A 20,194-nucleotide genomic window follows, 5' to 3' on the forward strand; every position below is an offset into this window, starting at 1 on the left:
AATAAATTCAATGTTAAGATATGTCTTTAGTTTTAACAGAGTAAATGTACTTCGATTGACATATCAGCAATTAAATCGCACAACAATGATGTTAGTTATATTTTTTTGAAAAAGGATCGCATCATGAACATACTATTAATAGCACGATAATCACACGGAGCCCCTCCATTCATAACAATCTACGAGGATTGAAACAAACATACAAACTTGATTCAAAATGAACAGGAAAATATCGAAGTTTACTTTTTTCGATAGGCCTAATTTCTCCATCCGACCTACACTCTCCTATCGAAAGATACACAAGAGAGTCCTTGTCTGATCGAACACATTAGTTTTCGCCGACTTGACAGCAAAAAATGTCAAGCCGCATTATGCCGACTTCGACGTAACATATATCAATTACAGATCGAAACGTGTCTAGATAAGTCTTAGCTTTCACATATATCTTTAGGCAACCATAACGGATACACAAATATTACATTATTTACAGTAAGTGTTAAAGATGTGGGTACTTGGACCCTTACTGGACACTCTTATACATAACATGTTCTGGAGAAACCCAGGTATTATATGTTTATCTCTTCATTGTTTGTCCGGGGTGTTGTTAACTAGGGGACCGTAGAGTCCGTTACTGTACCCCTGGTCTTTGTGCAAAAGCGTCCTGTCCCTTATGAGGTCGGTAAAAGAATAGTCCATTGGCGGTCTGAATCCGAGAGTTGGCATCAACCCGGTTGTGGAGTACGGGGTCATGAAGGCCAGACCTCGGCTGTGGGCTGAGTACGCCAGGCGAAGAGGATTCAGACCCAGGTGAGTCCCTAAGGAATAGGTGCTGGGATCGGCTCCGAAGTGAGACGCGTTCGGCTGCAGAGGGGAGAAGGCAGAGCGGTTGCTCAGCGTCATGGCTCCAGGTAGCATGGGCCTTGGAGTGGATGACATGGTCGGTTGTGTGCTCTGCAGAATCCTCTCCGCAGTCCATGTCTCCCCGGGGGCCTTGGCTTGTCCACTGTTGTTCAGGATTTGTTCGATGGCCTGCACCACATCTTTACCGCAACCCTGCAGAACCAGCTCCAGAACACTGCGCTTGTGACTGGGGAATATTCTGGTAAGAATGTCTATGGCGTTCATTTGCCTGGAGGCTGCCGAGCCGGAGGACGGGTCGTGGTCGTCTTTATCGGTCTCTGAACCGGAGTCAGTGCCCAATGGACTGATTGATCCCGGCGTTTCCTCTCCGTCTTTTGGTCGCTTTGAAACAGGGGAGCTGATGAACGACTCACCGTCTCCATTCTCGGAACCAGAGCCGTGGTGCGCGTCCGGGGAGGAGATGCCAGGTACCGATTCTGAATCTGTGGAAACGGATTTCCCCACGGTTTGCTGTGAAGTCACTGACCCCGCCATTTGGGTCTTCGGAAAGAGTTCAAACTTTTGGATGTTTGAGTCTAAGAAATAAGAGAAACATGTACCAATAAATACCTTAACAAACACAATCACAACATTTGCATTGTAGTTGAATACACCCATTTGAGTTCGTCGCCTATCCTCTTGAAAGAGTATTAGTAGGTCTATTGGGTTTGTAGGCTAATTCATCGCCTACATTAACTGTCACCCTTTTAGTACATTATTACAAATGTTCTATGCACAGATAATACATCTTAATTTGTGGCTTAATTCCATATACCGCAACACTTCTGATCACTGAAACTGTCATTCTGTAATAGTAACTGAGCGGCTTACCATGGTTACTCTCGTTGTTGACAGAGCCAAATACCTCGTAATTCTGCCGTGGGGGTATGATACCATTGGCGGCAGCCAGGGCAAGGCCCTCTGCTGTACCGTACAGAAGCTGCAATTCTCTGGCCTCATTTTCCTCCTGAGCTTGCTGTCTACGGAGCGCAACTTGGGCTGCCATGACGCGCTGTCTCTCAGCAATCAGAGTGCACTTGGCGCACATGCAGTCCTTCCAGCGGCAGTAGCGCTTGTGGCCCTTCAGTGCGGACACCACGCCATGATTCCGACACCTGGCGCACTTTGGCGTGCGGGGGTACTTTTCGGTAGCGCGCAACAAAAGCGATTGACCTCGAAGAAAGCTACTGGCAATGGAGACCTGAGTGGAGGTTGCCGCAGCAGCTCCGTGGTGGACCTGCGGTCCTGCCTGGCCCGATGAAATATCTGCTCTAAGATCCATTCTGTCCCTTCAGAGAATATTCAATCAATAAGTCACAGACCTTCCTGTCTACACGTTAACTGGTGTGCGCAACAAGGAAGAGGTTATCAAAAAAGCATTTGTCACCATCAACAATAAACTGCTTCAGCAGCCCACAGTAGCTTGAGAATCGATCAAATCAGTTGACGAATGTGTCGCACTAGTTGAATAGCAGTCAGCATTCCCACAGACGCTCAAAGCAGTCTTTCGGAGTTATTGAGTCCGGTGACAATCGTCTCGTTTCTTGAAAAGTCTCTCCTGGTTCTAATACGATGAGCTGTCAAAACGTACACAAAAGCAGTCTTTGATAGCAGCACAGTAGTTAACTCTTGAACGTATATCAGGCTGTCCCAGCGAAAGTTCTGTCCAAGCTGTTCAAATTCAAAACTCCAAAGTGTTCGCCTTAGTAATGCGACAAGAGGAGACGAGCTTGCAACTCGCAGTAGCGTGACACACTAACTTACTCGAGAGATTGCCACTAGATACAGATCCCCCCTCTCTCTCTCTATTGTTGCTCCTACGTATTCATTAGACAATTTTGACAACAATGTGGTGCCCGTCATTGGCCAAAGAGGGAAGGTGCAATCTGATTGGCTTGTCCTTTTTTCAACTGTGTCCACCTGAGTTTTTCCTCAAATAACAATTGTTTAGAATCTGAGAAGATCCTGCAGAGGTAAAACATATTGCTCAAAACTTCGAACGAAACTAAAACATATTTTGCTTCCAGATCCTTTTTCGGTAATAAAAAATATTGTTTTGAGAATATAAACTATTTAGTTTGCATGAGTTATTGACTTCATGTTCCATAGTTTAAAGATTGAAGTTATATTAATTCTTTTTGTACAGTTTTGCACAGTTTGACTTGCTGAGTATGGTATTGTACGAAGGACATGGCTATACCGGATAGGAGAAAACGAAAAATATTGTGCATTTCTTTAGGGTTGGTTTTAGACATAGATTATTAGCCTATAAGTCCAGGTGACGCCAGTGGCATGCCGTGAACTCCCTAACTTGACAAGGTAAGTGTTTTAAAATAGCAGGGTGACCTTTGGACCACATATATTTTTGTATTTGACCTAACTTGAATTATCAAGCATGCGAACGGACAATATTTTGGAGACAGAACGCGTGAATAGCCTATAACTGATTAAATTCAACACTTAAACTGTGCCATAGCCTGTCCATGAATTAGCTTTGAGTTCATATTCGTTATTACGCTTGAAATTGATATCACATTTCAATTTAGCAATTTCGTACATCAGGCTACTGTTAAAATAGCACGGATATTATAGAGGTATGTGCTGAATATCTGTGTTATTTTTCTTTGTTGGTCGCTACCTGACACGTTAAATTCTACATATAGCCTAGAGGAATGTGTGATCGCAATTCCTTAAATGTAAGTAAGTCAAACACCTGACGTAAACCTTGTAAAAATAAAGGCTGTTCAGAACTCACATCTTGAAAGCATATTGAAAGTATGTATGGACATACATAATTGATGCATTTGAAAATAATAGATTATACAGTTATTATCATTATTATTTGTATGATTATTAATAATAGCCTACTAATAGGCCTATATATAAAAAAGTATTATTTCAGGGCACTACCATTTATAGTATTATTATTATTACTATTATTATTTATATAAGTATTAGTACTATTATTATTAATAATAATAATAATAATAAAAACGAAATCATTCATTTCCGTGGCTACATCAAATTAAAAGATCTGACCCGTTATATAAAAAATATCTGACTGTTTTTAAATTGATCTGATGCTGCGTACTCCTTGCACTTCCATGTCAACCTGCACCATCCAAGTTGGGAACATGTTCGCTTTGTGGCAATCTTTAGTTATTTTCAAATTTTTCTAAGCTGTTTATTCATCTTATTTGTAGTTGCATGTGTAGATAGCCTACAAGTAGTTGCATTCATTCCCAAAATCATAAATGCAAAAAAAAGTTCTGTTTACTCATAACCTAGCCTACACTTGGTCAGTCATTTGCTAGTTTGTGTTAATTCTAGAAATACATGCCATTGCTCATATACATTGGGTAATGCTACATCATTTATTTTATTCAAATTAGTGGGTGGTAAAATAGAGAGTAAAACTAATTATTGATTAAACAAATATTGATTTAAATATTGAAATTTCGCGTTTTTGACATGTAGCCTATATTAGGCTAATGCACGTACAGTTAAATAAATACCCACCATACATCTATATGACACTTTCCATATGCCCTGATACAACGGTTTTGCGGATATGTGAGAAAACTACTCTCCTTTTCAACGGTTTGAGGGACGAGTCGAGTGTGGTTATACGGATTAATAATAATAATAATAATAATAATACATTTATTTTATAATGCGCTTTTCACATCACATCCTAAACGAATGCCTAACAGGTTAAAGTTGTAGGCTATGCATTATTTAATACAACACCAACTTGCCTCCCTGGCTCAATTGACACCAGGGCCTAGTCCCTGCTCCATTGTCCTGACTCTCCTGTGCAGGAGCTGCCCCTGCCTCCGTGCTCTGAATCTTCCCATCCTCCTGTAGTCTCCCATTGTTTACTCACTGAATCACTGTAAGCAAATGCCATCTGTTTCACCCGCTGCTTTCACCCGCACCTTTAATTATCTAACCAACAGACTAATAGAGATGATATTAAACTAAATCTTTTTGACATTCAGAGTAATTATCTCGGTTGTGATCTCACTTGAATGAAAATCGCCCAACTGAAGATTTAATTCAGCTCCTCATTATGAAACCGCACGTAGGAGGTGGCTATATGTTAAAGCTGGACTAGTGATAATATGCCAAGACGAGATTGATTTCCATGGCAGACACTTGGCTGCTGTAACTTTAGCCGGTTTTGGGGCATCTCTTTCATTCTTGACCGGTTTCTGTCATTGGAAAAGGAATCAGCTACCGTGATAAGCAAAGGCAGCGCTTTTTTTTTTTTTTAAATAGCCTATTCTCACTTAAAGTTTTCTGAGTTGGAATAGGCTACCAACAAAGGTGTATTCATACACTTAGGCCCAATCCCATTTCTAATCTCCACCCCTACCCTTACCCCTACCCCTTTGCCCTCGCTTTTTCAAACGGAGCCATAACGTAGGGGTAGTCGAAGGGGTGTGGGTTTAAACTCTAGCCCTACGAATTGGGATAGCCCTTCAACACTTACGTACGTCATCAGTACGCCGCGTCAGCTGTTACGTTACCGGAGAGCGACAGCTGTCACTCACCAGACATAAACAAACATGGCGCCTGCAGCTGTTATTAACACAATGCAACATTTCATCAAACAAGTTTTAAAACCATGAATTACAAAGAAAATACTTTCATTTGTGTGATGCTTTTCCTGCTGTTTCCGACATTTTTAAAGTGACTCGCGCGATGTTTCTTCTTTAATGATCACGGGTTCGCAATGCATTGGGGGAAATCGGTCTCACCCCTTCGCTTGAAGTGTGCCCTCGGAAAATCTCCGTTTGGAGGGGTGGAAAGCCCTTCCCCTCGCCCTACCCCTCTGTCCTAACGTGAATTGGGATAGCACTACCCCTCCACGTGAACGCGCAAAACGGAGGGGAAGGGGAAAGAGAAGGGGTAGGGGGTGAAATGGGATTCAGCCTTAGAATGTTGAGGTGTCAACATTTCAAAACTATTTTCCTTTTAATGGACAGCTCTCCAGTGTCCAATTAAATGCCCCTGAGCAATTAAAAGTGACCGTGGGTAACTTAATGAATTCAGCATCTTTGAACAGTTCAGTCGACATGTAGGCTACATAATGCAACCCATGTCAGGCTTTCATTCTAAAAGAAACGCTATACAGACGACTGGGTGTGTACACATTTGTGGATCCTTGCAAAAGGGATGCTTGACCCAACATATGTAGCAGCATGTTGCTGCTCCTGCTGCACCCCGGCGCGGTATTCTGGCGACCTCTCCCTCGCCGCTGCTGCCCTGCCTGGTCACCGCTGGACCCGGATTGGCTCCCAGGGGGCTCCCGTTGAAACGGCTGGCTGTGTAAAGCGCGCTGCGGGCCGCAGCAGCAGGAGCAGGGCCAGGCAGCCGCTGCGCCCGGTTGGGGGACAACAGTGCGTATTTATACGCTTCATGTCTTCAACAAGTGCCCATTAGGTTGTTAACCTCTCGCTCACATGAAAAGATCCCGCGCAGCGGAGGAGACTTAAGTGAATGGAGGCATCCCCTCAAGGCAGGGAACAAAGCCTTAGAATAACTACACAAAATACGCCTTTATCACAGACTATCAAGATGAAGTTCATAGTGTTAAACCGGGGTTATTTGATAATGGGAAGCTGACACCTACTTTCTTTCGGTAGGAAATTATACTAAGCATTGAGTATTAAGCAGGATAAACTATTAGGCCTATTCCATGTTCAAGAACAGTCAAGGACAGGTTACACATTCACTGATCTAACAATAAATAAGATATATGAATCTAACTGAAACAAACACACAAGTCCCATCGAATATACCTCACTATCACTCACACATCGAAATATCTGCATTTGTCTAAAGACAAAAATGATCACAACTCAAATAGGCGGAAATGGTGTTGACCATGGACACGCCAATCAATCAGAAAGTTCAGTTTCTTATGGTTACTCTGGATAGCTTTGTCAGAGTCGAGCCAAGAACATCCATCTCTCAGAGTGAATGTGTGTGTGCATGTGTGGGTGTGTAAGTGTGCTGTGTATTTTCAGGTACCAGCCAATTAAAATGCACGCTCGATCCCTCCACATCTGCCTCCCTTTGCAAACGAGTGGAAGAGAAAGGAGGGTACCCAGTGAAAGAGCGTTCATTGGGATCACAGATGGACTATAGGTTTTTTTGCAAGAAATTTGAGAAACACCATTGTCCCCAATCCAAACTCAATGTGTTCCCCCACAATGGCTCCGGCTTTGAGGCCCGCCGCCTCAATTGGCCTTGTTTTTTAAACTTGAAGTGTTCGGCACAAAGACCAGCCTCCTAAATGTCACAACCGCTTCGATTCCGAGCGTGGCTCTGCAGCAAGACCGTGTTCCGCAAAGGGAAAAGAACACAATTATGAAGCAATTATTACTCTGCTTCAGTTCGCACGCCACTGCTCCCATTCAAACGCCTTTAGCCCCATTTAAAGCTTTATCCCTCGCCACGATAATCCGAATACCGCTGGAGTTTCTCCCTCTCCCAGCACTTTTTTTTTTAGATATAAAGTAGAGTTTGAGGGCACGGAGTGGGATGAATTAAATACATTTCGGTTTTATTTTGACGGTCTGTCCCGTGTTTTATTGTTATGTCAACACTTGATTTGCATGCCGCGCTGGCTGTTTGATTTTACAAAATAACTAAATACAGGTTATACTCGTAAAGCTAAATAATTCTCCTAATACGAGAAAAAAGGAAAAGAAGTTGTAGCATTATAATAATAATAATGATGATGACAATAATAATAATAATAATAATAATAATAATAATAATAAAGACAACAACAATAATAATCTTTTAAAGAACAGGGAAAAGCTTCGACTTGAGCTGATATTGATGCAATTGAAAGTCTTTCTGTTATTTGATTAAAGCCTTAAAACAAAACAAACGCATAAACTCATTCTGAAAAGCAAGATATCCTGTATAAATCAATGTTATAATTAGTACTGTTTTGTCATCACCACCAACAATAACAACAATAATAAGCTAATAATAATACTAATCATAATACAAATCATAATTATCATAATCATAATAATATGCTTCTATTAACTGCTTTGTAAATTATATTTTATACGTGTGTAATTTTAAATAATTCAAACTGATTAAAATATAAAGAAAAGAGGAAAATGGTGAAGAATGGCTGAGCACGGCTGCAAATAAATTAATTCTTCTCATCCTTTTGTGCACATATCAGACAGGACTTGCAGCCTTCAGCTTTAAATTGAAGTTAATGAACACTTTAAAATGACCGTAAAAGGAGACAGTATTACCCTTTTGTGCACATGGATATTATTCTATTAAGCTGTCATACCCTAAATAAACTATCTTTAGGGGAAATTATTTATATGCCCTGGGTATAAGTGTGCATTAGTAACTATTAATTAGTAAAATGAGAGTGATTAGGCCTAAATATGTAAATTATAAAATTGTCGCAGTATTGAAGTGAACAACTCTAGCCTAAATAATTAGTGGAACTTTGGCCAACTTGCAGTACGGCTTTGACTAATGTGAATGACAATTGACTTGTCGTGTAGTTAGGCTACCTAACGCTGTCTAGTTTAATTCACACGAACCAATCGTATTGTGGTATTATGATGACTAGCTTATTATGCGTATTATGACCATTTGCAGGTTATTAAGGATACGTTTTTTTTAATTAATTTAACCTTTCGTCTTCATATAAAATACACTCATTAACATCAGTAACTGCGCCATGACTGTGTGATCACATAGCCTATATAATTTATAGTTTAGCTGCATGGCGAATGAAACAGGCCCGGCATGTGTTAATGAGTGAAGCCTACTGCTCTGATTGTTGACACGCCAAACAAGGACCATTGACTGGACAGGATGGGTTAATCATGGGAGTCTGGGCAACCGCGCACTTTAAACCTCACCAGCAAAGTATCCTCCGGCGATGTACCGAGCACACATTTAGCATTTGAGCTTTAAAATCGTTCTCCTCTTCTCTCTCCTAAATAAAAGTTTTCTTTTTAAACCCACCCCTCTGCCCCCCCCCCCCCCCCCCCCCCACCCCCCGCCCATTCACACACATCTTCAACAAGCATCCCAGGAAGAAACGAGCCCCCTTTTGTGCCCGACTGTTTAAGCCGCATAGATTCTGTTTCTTTGGCCGCCTTTGAGTGGTGAGCATCGCTGAGAAAGTAAACTTTGTGTGACCCTCCAGGTTAGTTCGGTCTGGGATTCTAGCATCACTGAGCGAGTGCATTTAAAAAAGGGCCTGATGCTGTGGGATCCGACCCACCATCAAAGGCCAAATCACTAGCGTCAGGAATGCTGTTCCCTCACCAGGGGCCGACATTCTTGACCCTCGGAGAGCTGGTTAAACATTATTGAACGTTTCCCCATTGTTGCTGAAGGATCAAGTCACCACCTGATGTTGGTCGCAGAGAATCTATGTCAGAGGAAGCCACAGAATATCTCCATTGTCGCGTTAGCCCCGAGGAAGTTAAGGAAGCGGTCTTTAACCGGAGCAAGGGAAGTTTTGAGTGACAGACAACGCTGCTGATTGAGATGTCCACTGCTTGACCATCGAGCAGCACCGACACCACAACCCCGACTTAAATGATCAGAGTGAAAGGAAGGGTCAGCGAAAATAGCATTAGCAATGTTGGCAAATTATTTAGCTCAATAGCCCCATATCTATGTCTAGTTCATTTGAAAGACACCATTCATGTCATGTGATTTGTTTCCTTGTGGATACCAACTTGCCCAGTGTTGCATCATATGTTGGGAAATAGACAATTGTTAAAGTTGATTAGTAAGATACTTCACATTTTAGACTAAGTAGCCTATTTCTCTTAGCAATGCATTCAAAATAATAACACACAAGTAATGAGTTTCCACATTGAAATCCAGAGAATTCAATTGAAAGTAAGAAATGCAATGGGTAAACATTATCACTTAAGTTAAAGTGGCAGGCACTTGTGTGTATGAAATAAATAATAATGTAGGCCCACATCCAGAAAATTTCCCTTATTTTTAACAGTGTTTTCTTTGGCTTTAAAATAAAGTACTGGAATTATTTATTTTGACCAAAACAATTATAACCATTTATAAAAAAAAATCTCCCTCTCATGAAATATCTTAATCTGGTCAACATGAGAGCAGAATCCGTAATCAGAAATAAAGATAAATATTTCTGCTGCCTGCTTGTGGCTCCACAAGTAATAGTAATATACGACTCTCTAATAGTTTGCTATGAACGATTCCCATCCCGGTCTCTCCCACAAGCCCCGAACACCTCGCCCTCTTTAAGCACACGGCAATCTGCCAACAGCTGCAAGCCTAAAGACGATGGATGCGCAGGAGACAGGCTGGATCAAGCAGAAAGCCCTACCATTACGTCTAATGGGCATTTCCGATATGTTCATCGCACACATGCCTCTGTGCATTAGTGAAGCCATACAGTGACTGAAACTGTAATATTGCGCATTGCAGGGATCGTTGAGCAAGCGCCGTTTCCCCCTGAGGATGGAATTAGCAGTATGTGTTTCACATGGGCGAGCATAGGGGCGACCCGTTCATCTGCGAAGTTACGCCTCGCCTTTCCCCGACCGTCGCCAAACTAAATATTTAACACAACACTTAAACAGCACACAGTTTGTGAACTAGTGAGGAACGTTTAAAAAAAAAACTAGTCTATTTTTTTTTTTTTTATCAAAATTATTTTTCGCTAAACGATTCACATGTTGGATTCAACATGCCACCACAGATTGCAGGATCCACCCTCATCAGATTAAAAAGCACCAAGCGCCATCATGTTTTTTATTTTACTTTAAAAAAGCTTGATTTTAAGAATGGCTTAGTGAACGTCCACTGCGGGTCATTCTGTACTGGTGTGGGTTGACCCCACCTGCTGTAAACAGCAGGGCTAGACAGGGTTACTTTACTGAAAAAAACACCTTTAAATACTAGACCTCAAGAAACACCTTTAAATACTGGACATCAAGAAACAGCACATCCTCCCCAGCATTCAGACAGCTGGCCCTGCTGCTGACATAACAGGTGTGGCAGGAGGAACAGTAACAGCACATTCTTCAGTGGAAGTCCGACTCAGTGAGCAGATCAAAACTGAGCAGTTTGCGTGAGAATCAGGAGCTCTGTGAAGAAGCTGCACATCACAAAATCTTGCCTGCAGGTTAGGTTAGGTTGGGTTGGTGTGTGTGTGTGTGTGTGTGTGTGTGTGTGTGTGTTTTACTGCAATCAACTAGAGGAAAAAAGGTCATTCATGGAGAACAAGTGTGAGGTTACCCAGCACAATTTCTCTAATTTCCTCAGAAATGGCCTTCACAGTGAGCACAACCCCACTCCCACCCCCACCCCCACCCATATATACACTCACACACACACGCACCAACCTTTTCCTAACCAACAGCGTGTTTTCAAATGAGTGGCTATGCAGATGGAGCAGGGAGCCTTTAAGCTCAATGCTGAACAGGGGAAATAATACAATTAGCCTTTGAGGCAGTTAATGCCCAGATGTCTGGACAACAGAGCTCCTAAACAAGAACAATGAATCAAATTTCTCAAGCGATCCGTTTCCTTCTGTGGCCACAAACAGGACACCATCGTCCGCTGGCATCAGGGGCAGGTTGGCACTCAACGCCCAGTAGGACCGCAGAGGAAAATGGCACTGGAGAGCAGCAGCACTGGGCTTTGAGCTTTCTCTCCATCGCCGTGACGATGTTGTAAATTCTCTACAATTGGATGAAATCTATGGATGTTATTTAACCCCACTGTCCTGATTCCCACCACACATTTAAACATGACAATTGTGTTGCTCTTTTAGAATGATGAAAACCAGAAGAACAATAACATGCCAGGGGGATTCCATGTGCATTGAGGTCTGGCATTCTTGAACCTTCAATTACAAAGATAAAACCGCATCATTCGAGGCAGTGATTCTGCAGGTTTGACAGGAACCTCAATTGGTTATTCAGAGAACCTAAGGAGTCAGAGGGGCACATAACCTCCGCCGTAATAAAAAAAAGCTAATTACGATGTCAGATTGATTAAGCATATGACTCCCTTGCAGAACAAACCCTTAGCGTCATGATGGAATATATAGTGTAGATCCAGATGGGTGAATGTTCATATATATTTTTATATAATCTATATCAAACTAAAACTAGTACAGCATCAAACTTAAAAAGGAACAGGGTGGAAAACAAAAGGGGCGGGGTGATGATGATGGCTATGATGATGAATTGTGGGGGACGAAGGGTCTGATGAAAACGGAGAGAGTGTCCAGCGCTCTCCAGAATAAAACATGTCGAGCCGATTTTGTTTAGGAATAACGAAGTCCGTGTAGCAGGCTTCAGTGGGAAGTACGTGTGTAGGGTGCTGATCTATCAACTGTGCACTGTGGTTGCAGTTATTGTTTGTATGTTTTTCTTTTTTATTATTATTTATAATTTTTTTACATTTCAAAAATGTGGGCTGACAAAAGAAGAAAAAGAAAACACGGCAAAATTGTGTACGGAGAGAGAAAAAGAGTGTGTGTGTGTGTGTCTGTGTGGTGTTTTTTTTTTTTTTTTTTACACTGTGTGCTTGCTTCTCTGTGCAGACATGTACACTAGGCATTCATGTACAACCCACAGGGGTATGTATAAGTGTATGACTGTGTGTGTGTGAGTGTCTATCTGTGTCCGTCCATGTTTAAAAGGGTGTGTATGGGTACATCTATGTATGTATGTGTGTGTGTGTGTGTGTGTGTGTGTGTGTGTGTGTGTGTGTGTGTGTGTGTTGGTGGGTGTGAGAGAGTCTGAGGGTGGTCTCTGGACACAGCGGGACCATGCTTGGGTTGTCCTTCTCTCCAGTCCCCGTCAGGGAGGGCAGTGCTACTCGCGGGCCTCCAGGAAGAGTGTCTCCTGAGGGAAGAGCTTGGCTTCCAGCAGGGTTGAGACTGGGTCCAACTGCGTGATCTAAGGAAGAGAAGGAGGAGGAGGATCAGGACTCACCGAGACACAAACGACTCACAATCATGTCAAATTATATATGTATTGGATATAGGGCTAGTGTTACCACACCTCCAGAGAATTATGTCAAATAATATATCATATGTATTACAGTCATGGACGAAAATGTTGGCACCCCTGCACTTCTGTCAGATAATGCACCACTACTCCCAGAAAAGTGTTGCAATTACAAATGTTTTTGTATTCACATGTTTATTTACTTAGTTTGCATTGGAAAAAAAAATCTGAGAAATAATACCAAGTCTGACTTTATTCCACCTAAAACTAAAAAAGGGCCGGACAAAATTATTGGCACCCTCAACTTTATAATAAGTAGAACACCCTTAAAAATAAAGAAATACAAATATCTGAAATCAATTGCTTCCTGTAACCATTAATGAGGTGTCTTACACCTCTCTACTGGAATTTTGGACCACTCTTCTTTTGCCAACTGCTCCAGGTCTCTCACATTTGAAGGGTGCCCTCTCCCAACTACTGATTTGAGATCATGCCCCAGTTGTGCTATGGGATTAAGATCTGGACTCATCTCGGACACTTCAGAACTCTCCAGTGCTTTTTCTTAACCATTTCTGGGTACTTTTTGAAGTGTGCTATGGGTCATTGTCCTGCTGGAAGACCCATGTCCTCTGACGGAGACCCAGCTTTCTGACACTGGGCCCTACATTGCGCCCAAAAATGATTTGGTAGTCCTCAGATTTCCTGATGCTATGCACACAGTCAAGGCATCAGGTTCCAGAAGCAGCAAAGCAACCCCAAAATATCGGTCCAGCTCCACCATATTAGCCTGTAGGGACAGTGTTCTTTTCTTTGAAGGCCTCATCTGTTGTCTGTAAACTGCTTTACCAAAAAGCTCTACTTTGGTCTCATCTATCTACAGGACGTTCTCCCAGAATGATTTTGGCTTCCCCAAGAAAGTTGTCAAACTCAAGTCTGGCTTTTTTACGTCTCTGTGTCAGCAGTGGGGACCTCTGGGTCTCCTACCATAGCATCCCATTTCATTCAAATGGCGACGGATAGTGCAAGCTGACACCGTTGTACCCTTTGTCTGCAGGGTAGCTTGAATTTATTTGGAAGTTGTTCTAGGTTATTTATCCACCATTCAAACAATCTTTTGTTGCATTCTATCATCAATTTTTCTCTTCCTTCCACATCCAGGGAGGTTATCGACAATGCCATGGGCTGTAAACTTGTTGATGACACTGCGCACAGTGGACACAGGAACATTAAGATCTCTGGAGATGGACTTGTAGCCTTGAGATTGTCCATGCTTTTCTACAATTTTGGTTCTCAAGTCCTCAGACAATTTCTTTTCCCCATGCTCAGCGCGGTATACACAGACACACAACACAAAGGTTGAGTCCACTTTGCTCCATTTTAACTGGTTGCAAATGTGATTTCTATATAACCAGCATCTGTGGCTCGCCACAGGTGAGTTTAAATAAAGATTAAAGGAGCATTACTTGTAGTCAGTGGGCTGAGACCGTCTATCTTGCTTAGTTCTCGAGTTGATAGTTACCCTGCAGCTGTGAAGCTTATTTTTTGAAGGAAGCTGAACCAGATAATAAAAAACATATAGCCGTTTGTTTCCAACGCGGGAAGTTGCACATTTAATAGTATTTTACGATTAAGTTCTCAAAAATATCATCAAAAGTTTTCCGGCGTGACGTCCAATCAAAACCGCGGATTGGGGTATTTCAACCAATTGCGTTTCTCGGTGTCGCATCGTCACACCAGGAAATGCACATCGACTTCATCTCCCACTGGAAAATAGCTGAGATACAGCTTTGAGGTAAGAATTGTTTAACTTCGAGTGGATATTTCAACACATGACTATTTTTCTTGTCATAAATGAAACCTGTTTAATGCTACATGTTGTTAATTTCGCCAGTATAGGGTGTGAAACATTGATTACAATAGACGTGAAGCGAGATCCCCTCTCCTCATATGAACATGGCCATAGGCGTCTACTGAAAGAAGTCTCTCCTCCCGTTAGTCCAAACGACGAGCTTAATTACAACAGTCATACAATTTAAACATTGACAACTGCGTAGCACTTCTGTGAACTAACTTATGTCAAATAATATCTCTACAGGTAGCATCTTAGGCTACAAGAAAAAAAACATGACATCCATCAGATCCCTCGCCCATCTGACTGGTGCAATATATGCCACTTACTCTCGGTAGGCTATTTCATATTTTAATTGTTTATTTTTGTTCATGCATATGAGGCAACCAGCTGGGAGTAAACCACATGGCAACACAGACAACATGTAGACAACAAACTCATGCCAACATAATGCATTTACTGTGATGCAGTTTCACATGTAATATGACATGGTTTGTAAAGCAATGTTTGAAATTGCAGTTGCAATACAACAAAGTTATTTTCAAGGGATTTAGTGAAGGTGGGGTCTGTTGTAAAGGTGACCACGTTCAATATAGGCCTAAAGTGCTGGGGGGAAATCCTTTTGTATCCATAGTACGGCCCTTGGGGCTTTATAAAAAAATTGAAATGACATTTAAAATGAATTGTTCCTCACCCCTGTTGTAATCCCCTGCTATATTATAGTATATTTTTAACGAAGTCCTTTACGTTCAGGAACAAAAACATTGCAGCTGAGTGGGGAAATCCAGAAACCTCCCCTCTGAGGTGATCAAGCAGTGTCAGTGTGGAAGCCATGGACCTTAATGTCTCAGTAATGAAGGAGTTTCATCTACGTCAATGTCTTTTATGAGTTACTTGCTCAAACCCTGTTGGGTACACAGACCTCATATAATACAGGCGAAAAGGAAATCATACTCTGAGTAAACCTTCACTGTCCTTGGCTGCCTTTTCTTTCTTCTTTCGTGCTCTTTCAATGTGTGCTTTGGTGAACAGCATGTAACATTTGCGGTGGTATCCTATTGCCATATTAGCTGGCAATTCCTGGTCTTCTTCCAGATTTAAAGCCTCTAGGGCAGGGGTCTTCAACGTTTTTCAGGCCAGGGACCCCCAAACTGATGGCAAGATGAGCAGGGACCCCCTACTATATAAATTGCATAACATTTTGTTTATAATATACTGGGCCTAGTGCCAAATAAACATAGCTACCCTGTTATTGTGTATTCAATACTAAGCTATTCAAATAATACAAAGGCTAATATATTTATTCACATTTTTATTTTTTAACATTGAATTTAATTTAACATTTAACAACATGAAAGGTACAGGGTGGCCATGCCACTGCATTTATAAACCTACATTTTGCAAACAACTCTAACAACGCTAACAATTAATAACAACTTATTAAAATAATTCACAGATATATGTTTTTGTTTCATCATACATAAAAAAGGGACAGTGAATCCTAAAGCATCTGTGGATGGCACACATCCTCCCACATTAGTGAGATCTTCTTTTCAATAACTCCTGACTGACACGATCCAACGGATGACGGAGGAGGAGTCTGGCGCATGGAGTTGTGTTGACAACATAGATGTTATAGTGAGATTGACAGGTCAACAAACCAATCACACCGCTAGCAAGTTGTTAAGATTGTAGGAAGTAGCATGCTAACATTAGGTAGGGGGCTCATACACCTTGCAAATCCTCTCAGACTTATTTTTCAGTTACAATTAACGTATTTTGACCTTGGAGAGTGTCTATTTCTCTTTAATTATTATTATTATTTTTTTTTAAATCTAAGCAAAAAAATCTCAAACTAACAATAGTTACAAACAAGACCAGCTATGGAGTTTGGTCCGCCATCTTTTATTTTTGATCTTCGCGCTCTTTAGACTTGAGCAGAAACGTGATCTGATTGGCTAGTGCCTGTGCTGTCGTTTTTGCATGAAAGGTGTTGTGAGTGAACCGGTGCCAAGCTTGAGAGAGCTCCTGTGGGTAGCTGAATGTGTCAGTTGGACTGAAAGATAACGTTTTCTCGATCAATTATGCGTTCGCTACAATATGTTGGATTTATGTAAATGTAAATTTAAAGGGAATAAATACAATTCTGATTCGGAAGACGTTTAAATTTGTGGGAAAAAAAATTGGTTGAATATTTTTATTTTTTTTTATTAAAAAAAAATGTCTTCTCAACCAAAGATTTCGCGACCCCCCTGCAGTACCTCCGCGGACCCCCTGGGGGTCGCGGACCCCCTGTTGAAGACCCCTGCTCTAGGGCATTTCTGGCCACTTCCCCCTCTTTGCAGGGTTGCAGGTTCAGCCATGAATGGGCACACTGCAGGAACTTTGACCAACTTATATTTGAAAATTGTACTACAGGTGTTTTTTCTCCAGGCACTAAATGTATACAGCACTTAATTTTGTCCCATTTTGCTACTGCTAGCATTCCCACGTGTATGCAATACATGTTATGAATTCATGTTGTTACATTGTTTAAGGGATAGGACCACCCATCATGTTAGAGTAGGCATAGCCTTATGGTTAAAAAGTCAATTACTTTCTTAATGTATGATAATGCAAATTAAGTTCCCATTTAATAAATAAATTCAATTTTGTCAAGTGAATTTTGTGTGCTTGTGTTTTTATCAATAGATTAAGTTGGCTCTGGTCTGAACCAGAGCCATGGCTCTGGTCTGAACTAAGGCTATGCCTTATGAAACCATATCAAATATGTGTAGTAACAGTTTTAGAAAAGCAATAAGCCCCGCGAGTCTGTGCTTTGCGCTGATTTTAGAACAGGTAAGGGGGTTTTACTTTTTAACCATAGAAAATGATTGGAAACGCAAAGATGAGGCAACATCACCTACTCCAAGACTTAAAGTAGAGAAAATGTTGTTTTAACATTCAGTAATAATGTATTACATATTATAGATAATGTGCCTTATCTAAAATATGTCACTCCAGTTGCAATCTCCCCTGGAGAGAAGAGTATTTGGTAAGGTTCAGCAAGAATTATTTGTCCAGACAGCGACACCCGAGGTTGCTTACGTCTTGTTGTCATTGAAACGCACGGTCTCAAATAGTTGCCCTGAAAATTCGCCCGATCAAAAAACAGAGACTTTACAACGATATGTTCGCCAAATGTGCACGAAACGAAGGTGGAAACAAAGCAAATACAGTTTGGTTTATTTTTATGAATCCATCCTTAAAAAATGGGCTTCACAGCTGGACGGTAAGTATTAAATTCACAATTCGGGGGTCCAGCCCACCACCTATTGCTTCAAATACAATTATTTCTTAAGGGTGCCAATAATTTTGTCCGGCCCATTTTTGAGTTTTATGTGTAATAAAGTCAGATTTGGCATTATTCGTCAGATTTTTGTGTTATTCCGATGCAAACTAAGTAAATAAACATGTGAATACAAAAACATTTGTAATTGCAACACTTTTCTGGGAGTAGTGGTGCATTATCTGACAGAAGTGCTGGGGTGCCAACATTTTCGTCCATGACTGTATAGGATGAGGACTAAACACATCACCAGAGACTGTCAAAACCCAAATAGATTCTATATATTTATATTTGTACATATTTTTTTTATACTACTGTGGTAATCCTAAGGTTTCTTGGGTTAAACTGGGTGTATTTGATTGAGAGGTTTTTGGCCATGGGCTTCAAGATGAGCTTCTATTAACTGCTGGCCGAGTAAGAATTTTGTATTCACATATGTATTTCTTGAGTTTGCATACCTGAGTCCTCGTGCTGCTAGATCACCCATGAACTCTGACAAAGACCCAGCTTTCTGTCACTGGGCCCTACACTGCGCTCCAGAATTCTTTGGTAGTGGTCAGATTTCACGACGCCATGCACACAAGACAAGGCATCCGGTGCCAAAAGCAGTGAACCCACCATGTTTGATAGTCTTCTTCTCTTTTAAGACTCTGTTAACAATGCAAGGATGTGCTTTACCAAAAAGCTCTATTTTGGTCTCATCTGTCCATGGGGCAATCTCCCAGGATGATTTTCTCTCCCTCAGGTACATTTTGACAAACTCCAGTCTGTGTGAGCAGTGGGGTCCTCCTGGGGCTTCCACCATAGCGACTCATTTCATTCAGATGGTGACAGAGGCGTGTGAGCTGACAGTGTTGTACCCGGTGTCAGCTTGAGCTTGAGGTCTTTATCCACCATTCAAACAATCCTTCCTTGTAATGTTTCATACATTTTCTTTCAACAGGGTTAGAAGGAAGGATAAAAAAAGATGACTGATAACAATAAGACATATGCCATGAATGTCATTCCTTAAAAGCATGACCACACCTCGATCCTAGGAAACAGGAATAGACAACCAAAACCCCTAATGTGACTATCGCGTGACTAACTGCAGTGCTCAGTGGGATCCTGAACTAATGAACCATTTCAGGAACTTTCACAGCAGACTAATGGAACCAAAACTCAGCAGCTCATTCCTCTTCGGTTAAACTTGCCTTAGGTGAAATGCACGTTCGTGTATTAATAAAAGGATTTACAAAAAGTACCCCTCTTTAGGAGTACGCCTACTTGCTGTTTGCCAACCCTGCCCATGAATGTCAATCCTACAAAGACATGAATAAGAAGTGGTCCATAGGTTATAGTATGGTATAGTAGTAAGAAGTGGTCCATAAATTATAGTATGGCATAGTAGTAAGAAGTGGTCTATAGGTTATAGTATGGGTTTAGTATTAAGTCAGAACTAGAATGAGGCCCATTTTGGGGACACCAGACAGAGCCATCTACCGAGGATACTGCTAATGAAGAGCAACTCGAGTCAAGACCAGAAGAACTAGCTGGAACATCCACTAACGTGGTTCAAATCCCCACGCAGTGCAGGTCGAGTGATCGCTCATGTTATGGTGGGGGCAGACTGTGCATGGGGTCCGCTCGTCTGACATCATGCAGGAGAGGGCTGGAGGGGAGAGAAGACCGAAATCTGAGCGGGCGGAGAACCTAGCGTCCCAGTTCGCCTCTCACAGACGCACCAAACAGTTTGTATTTCTGCTCAACCGCCTCCGAGTGTTATGGGGACACGCCAAAGAGGGGAGAACTCACTCCCTGACCCCCTTCTCGTTAACTCTGCCCAAAATGTTCATCATGATACAATCACTTCCTCACAGAGGAACAAATCTCCAAATCTTTGCAAACAGAAGTTCTGCATGACGCACCATGGAGACTTGACAAACTCAAGCCCACAACATGGGACCCGAAACAGGTGGTGGCAATCCACATTAGAGCCTTCTAGCACACTTCAGTGTTTCAGTCAGGATGTTACGAAGCCAGCTCTGTAGCTCCCAGCCTGGAGGTTGCTGCGAGGGAGGCGAATGATTGGGCGGTCTCCAGTTACATAGGCCTCGG

General features: G+C 41.7%; 2 protein-coding genes across 2 annotated transcripts in view; both read right to left on the bottom strand.

Annotated features, from left to right (window-relative positions):
* Positions 1–582: 582 nt before the first annotated feature.
* Positions 583–2,182, bottom strand: dmrta2 (DMRT-like family A2; the record flags this gene model as incomplete). Its single annotated transcript, XM_080833408.1, has 2 exons — positions 583–1,436; positions 1,732–2,182. 2 exons carry the CDS (start codon positions 2,180–2,182, stop codon positions 583–585), a joined length of 1,305 nt encoding a protein of 434 aa, XP_080689534.1.
* A 9,847-nt stretch (positions 2,183–12,029) lies between these two features.
* Positions 12,030–20,194, bottom strand: part of faf1 (Fas (TNFRSF6) associated factor 1) — a 52,250-nt gene continuing 44,085 nt past the window's right edge. Inside the window, exon 12 of the mRNA XM_080833158.1 lies at positions 12,030–12,869. Coding sequence (XP_080689284.1) covers positions 12,786–12,869 — 84 coding nt within the window. The 3' untranslated portion in view covers positions 12,030–12,785. The remainder of the gene's footprint in view (positions 12,870–20,194) is intronic.

This window comes from Sprattus sprattus (genome assembly GCF_963457725.1).
Source record: "Sprattus sprattus genome assembly, chromosome: 2".
Taxonomy (NCBI): domain Eukaryota; kingdom Metazoa; phylum Chordata; class Actinopteri; order Clupeiformes; family Clupeidae; genus Sprattus; species Sprattus sprattus.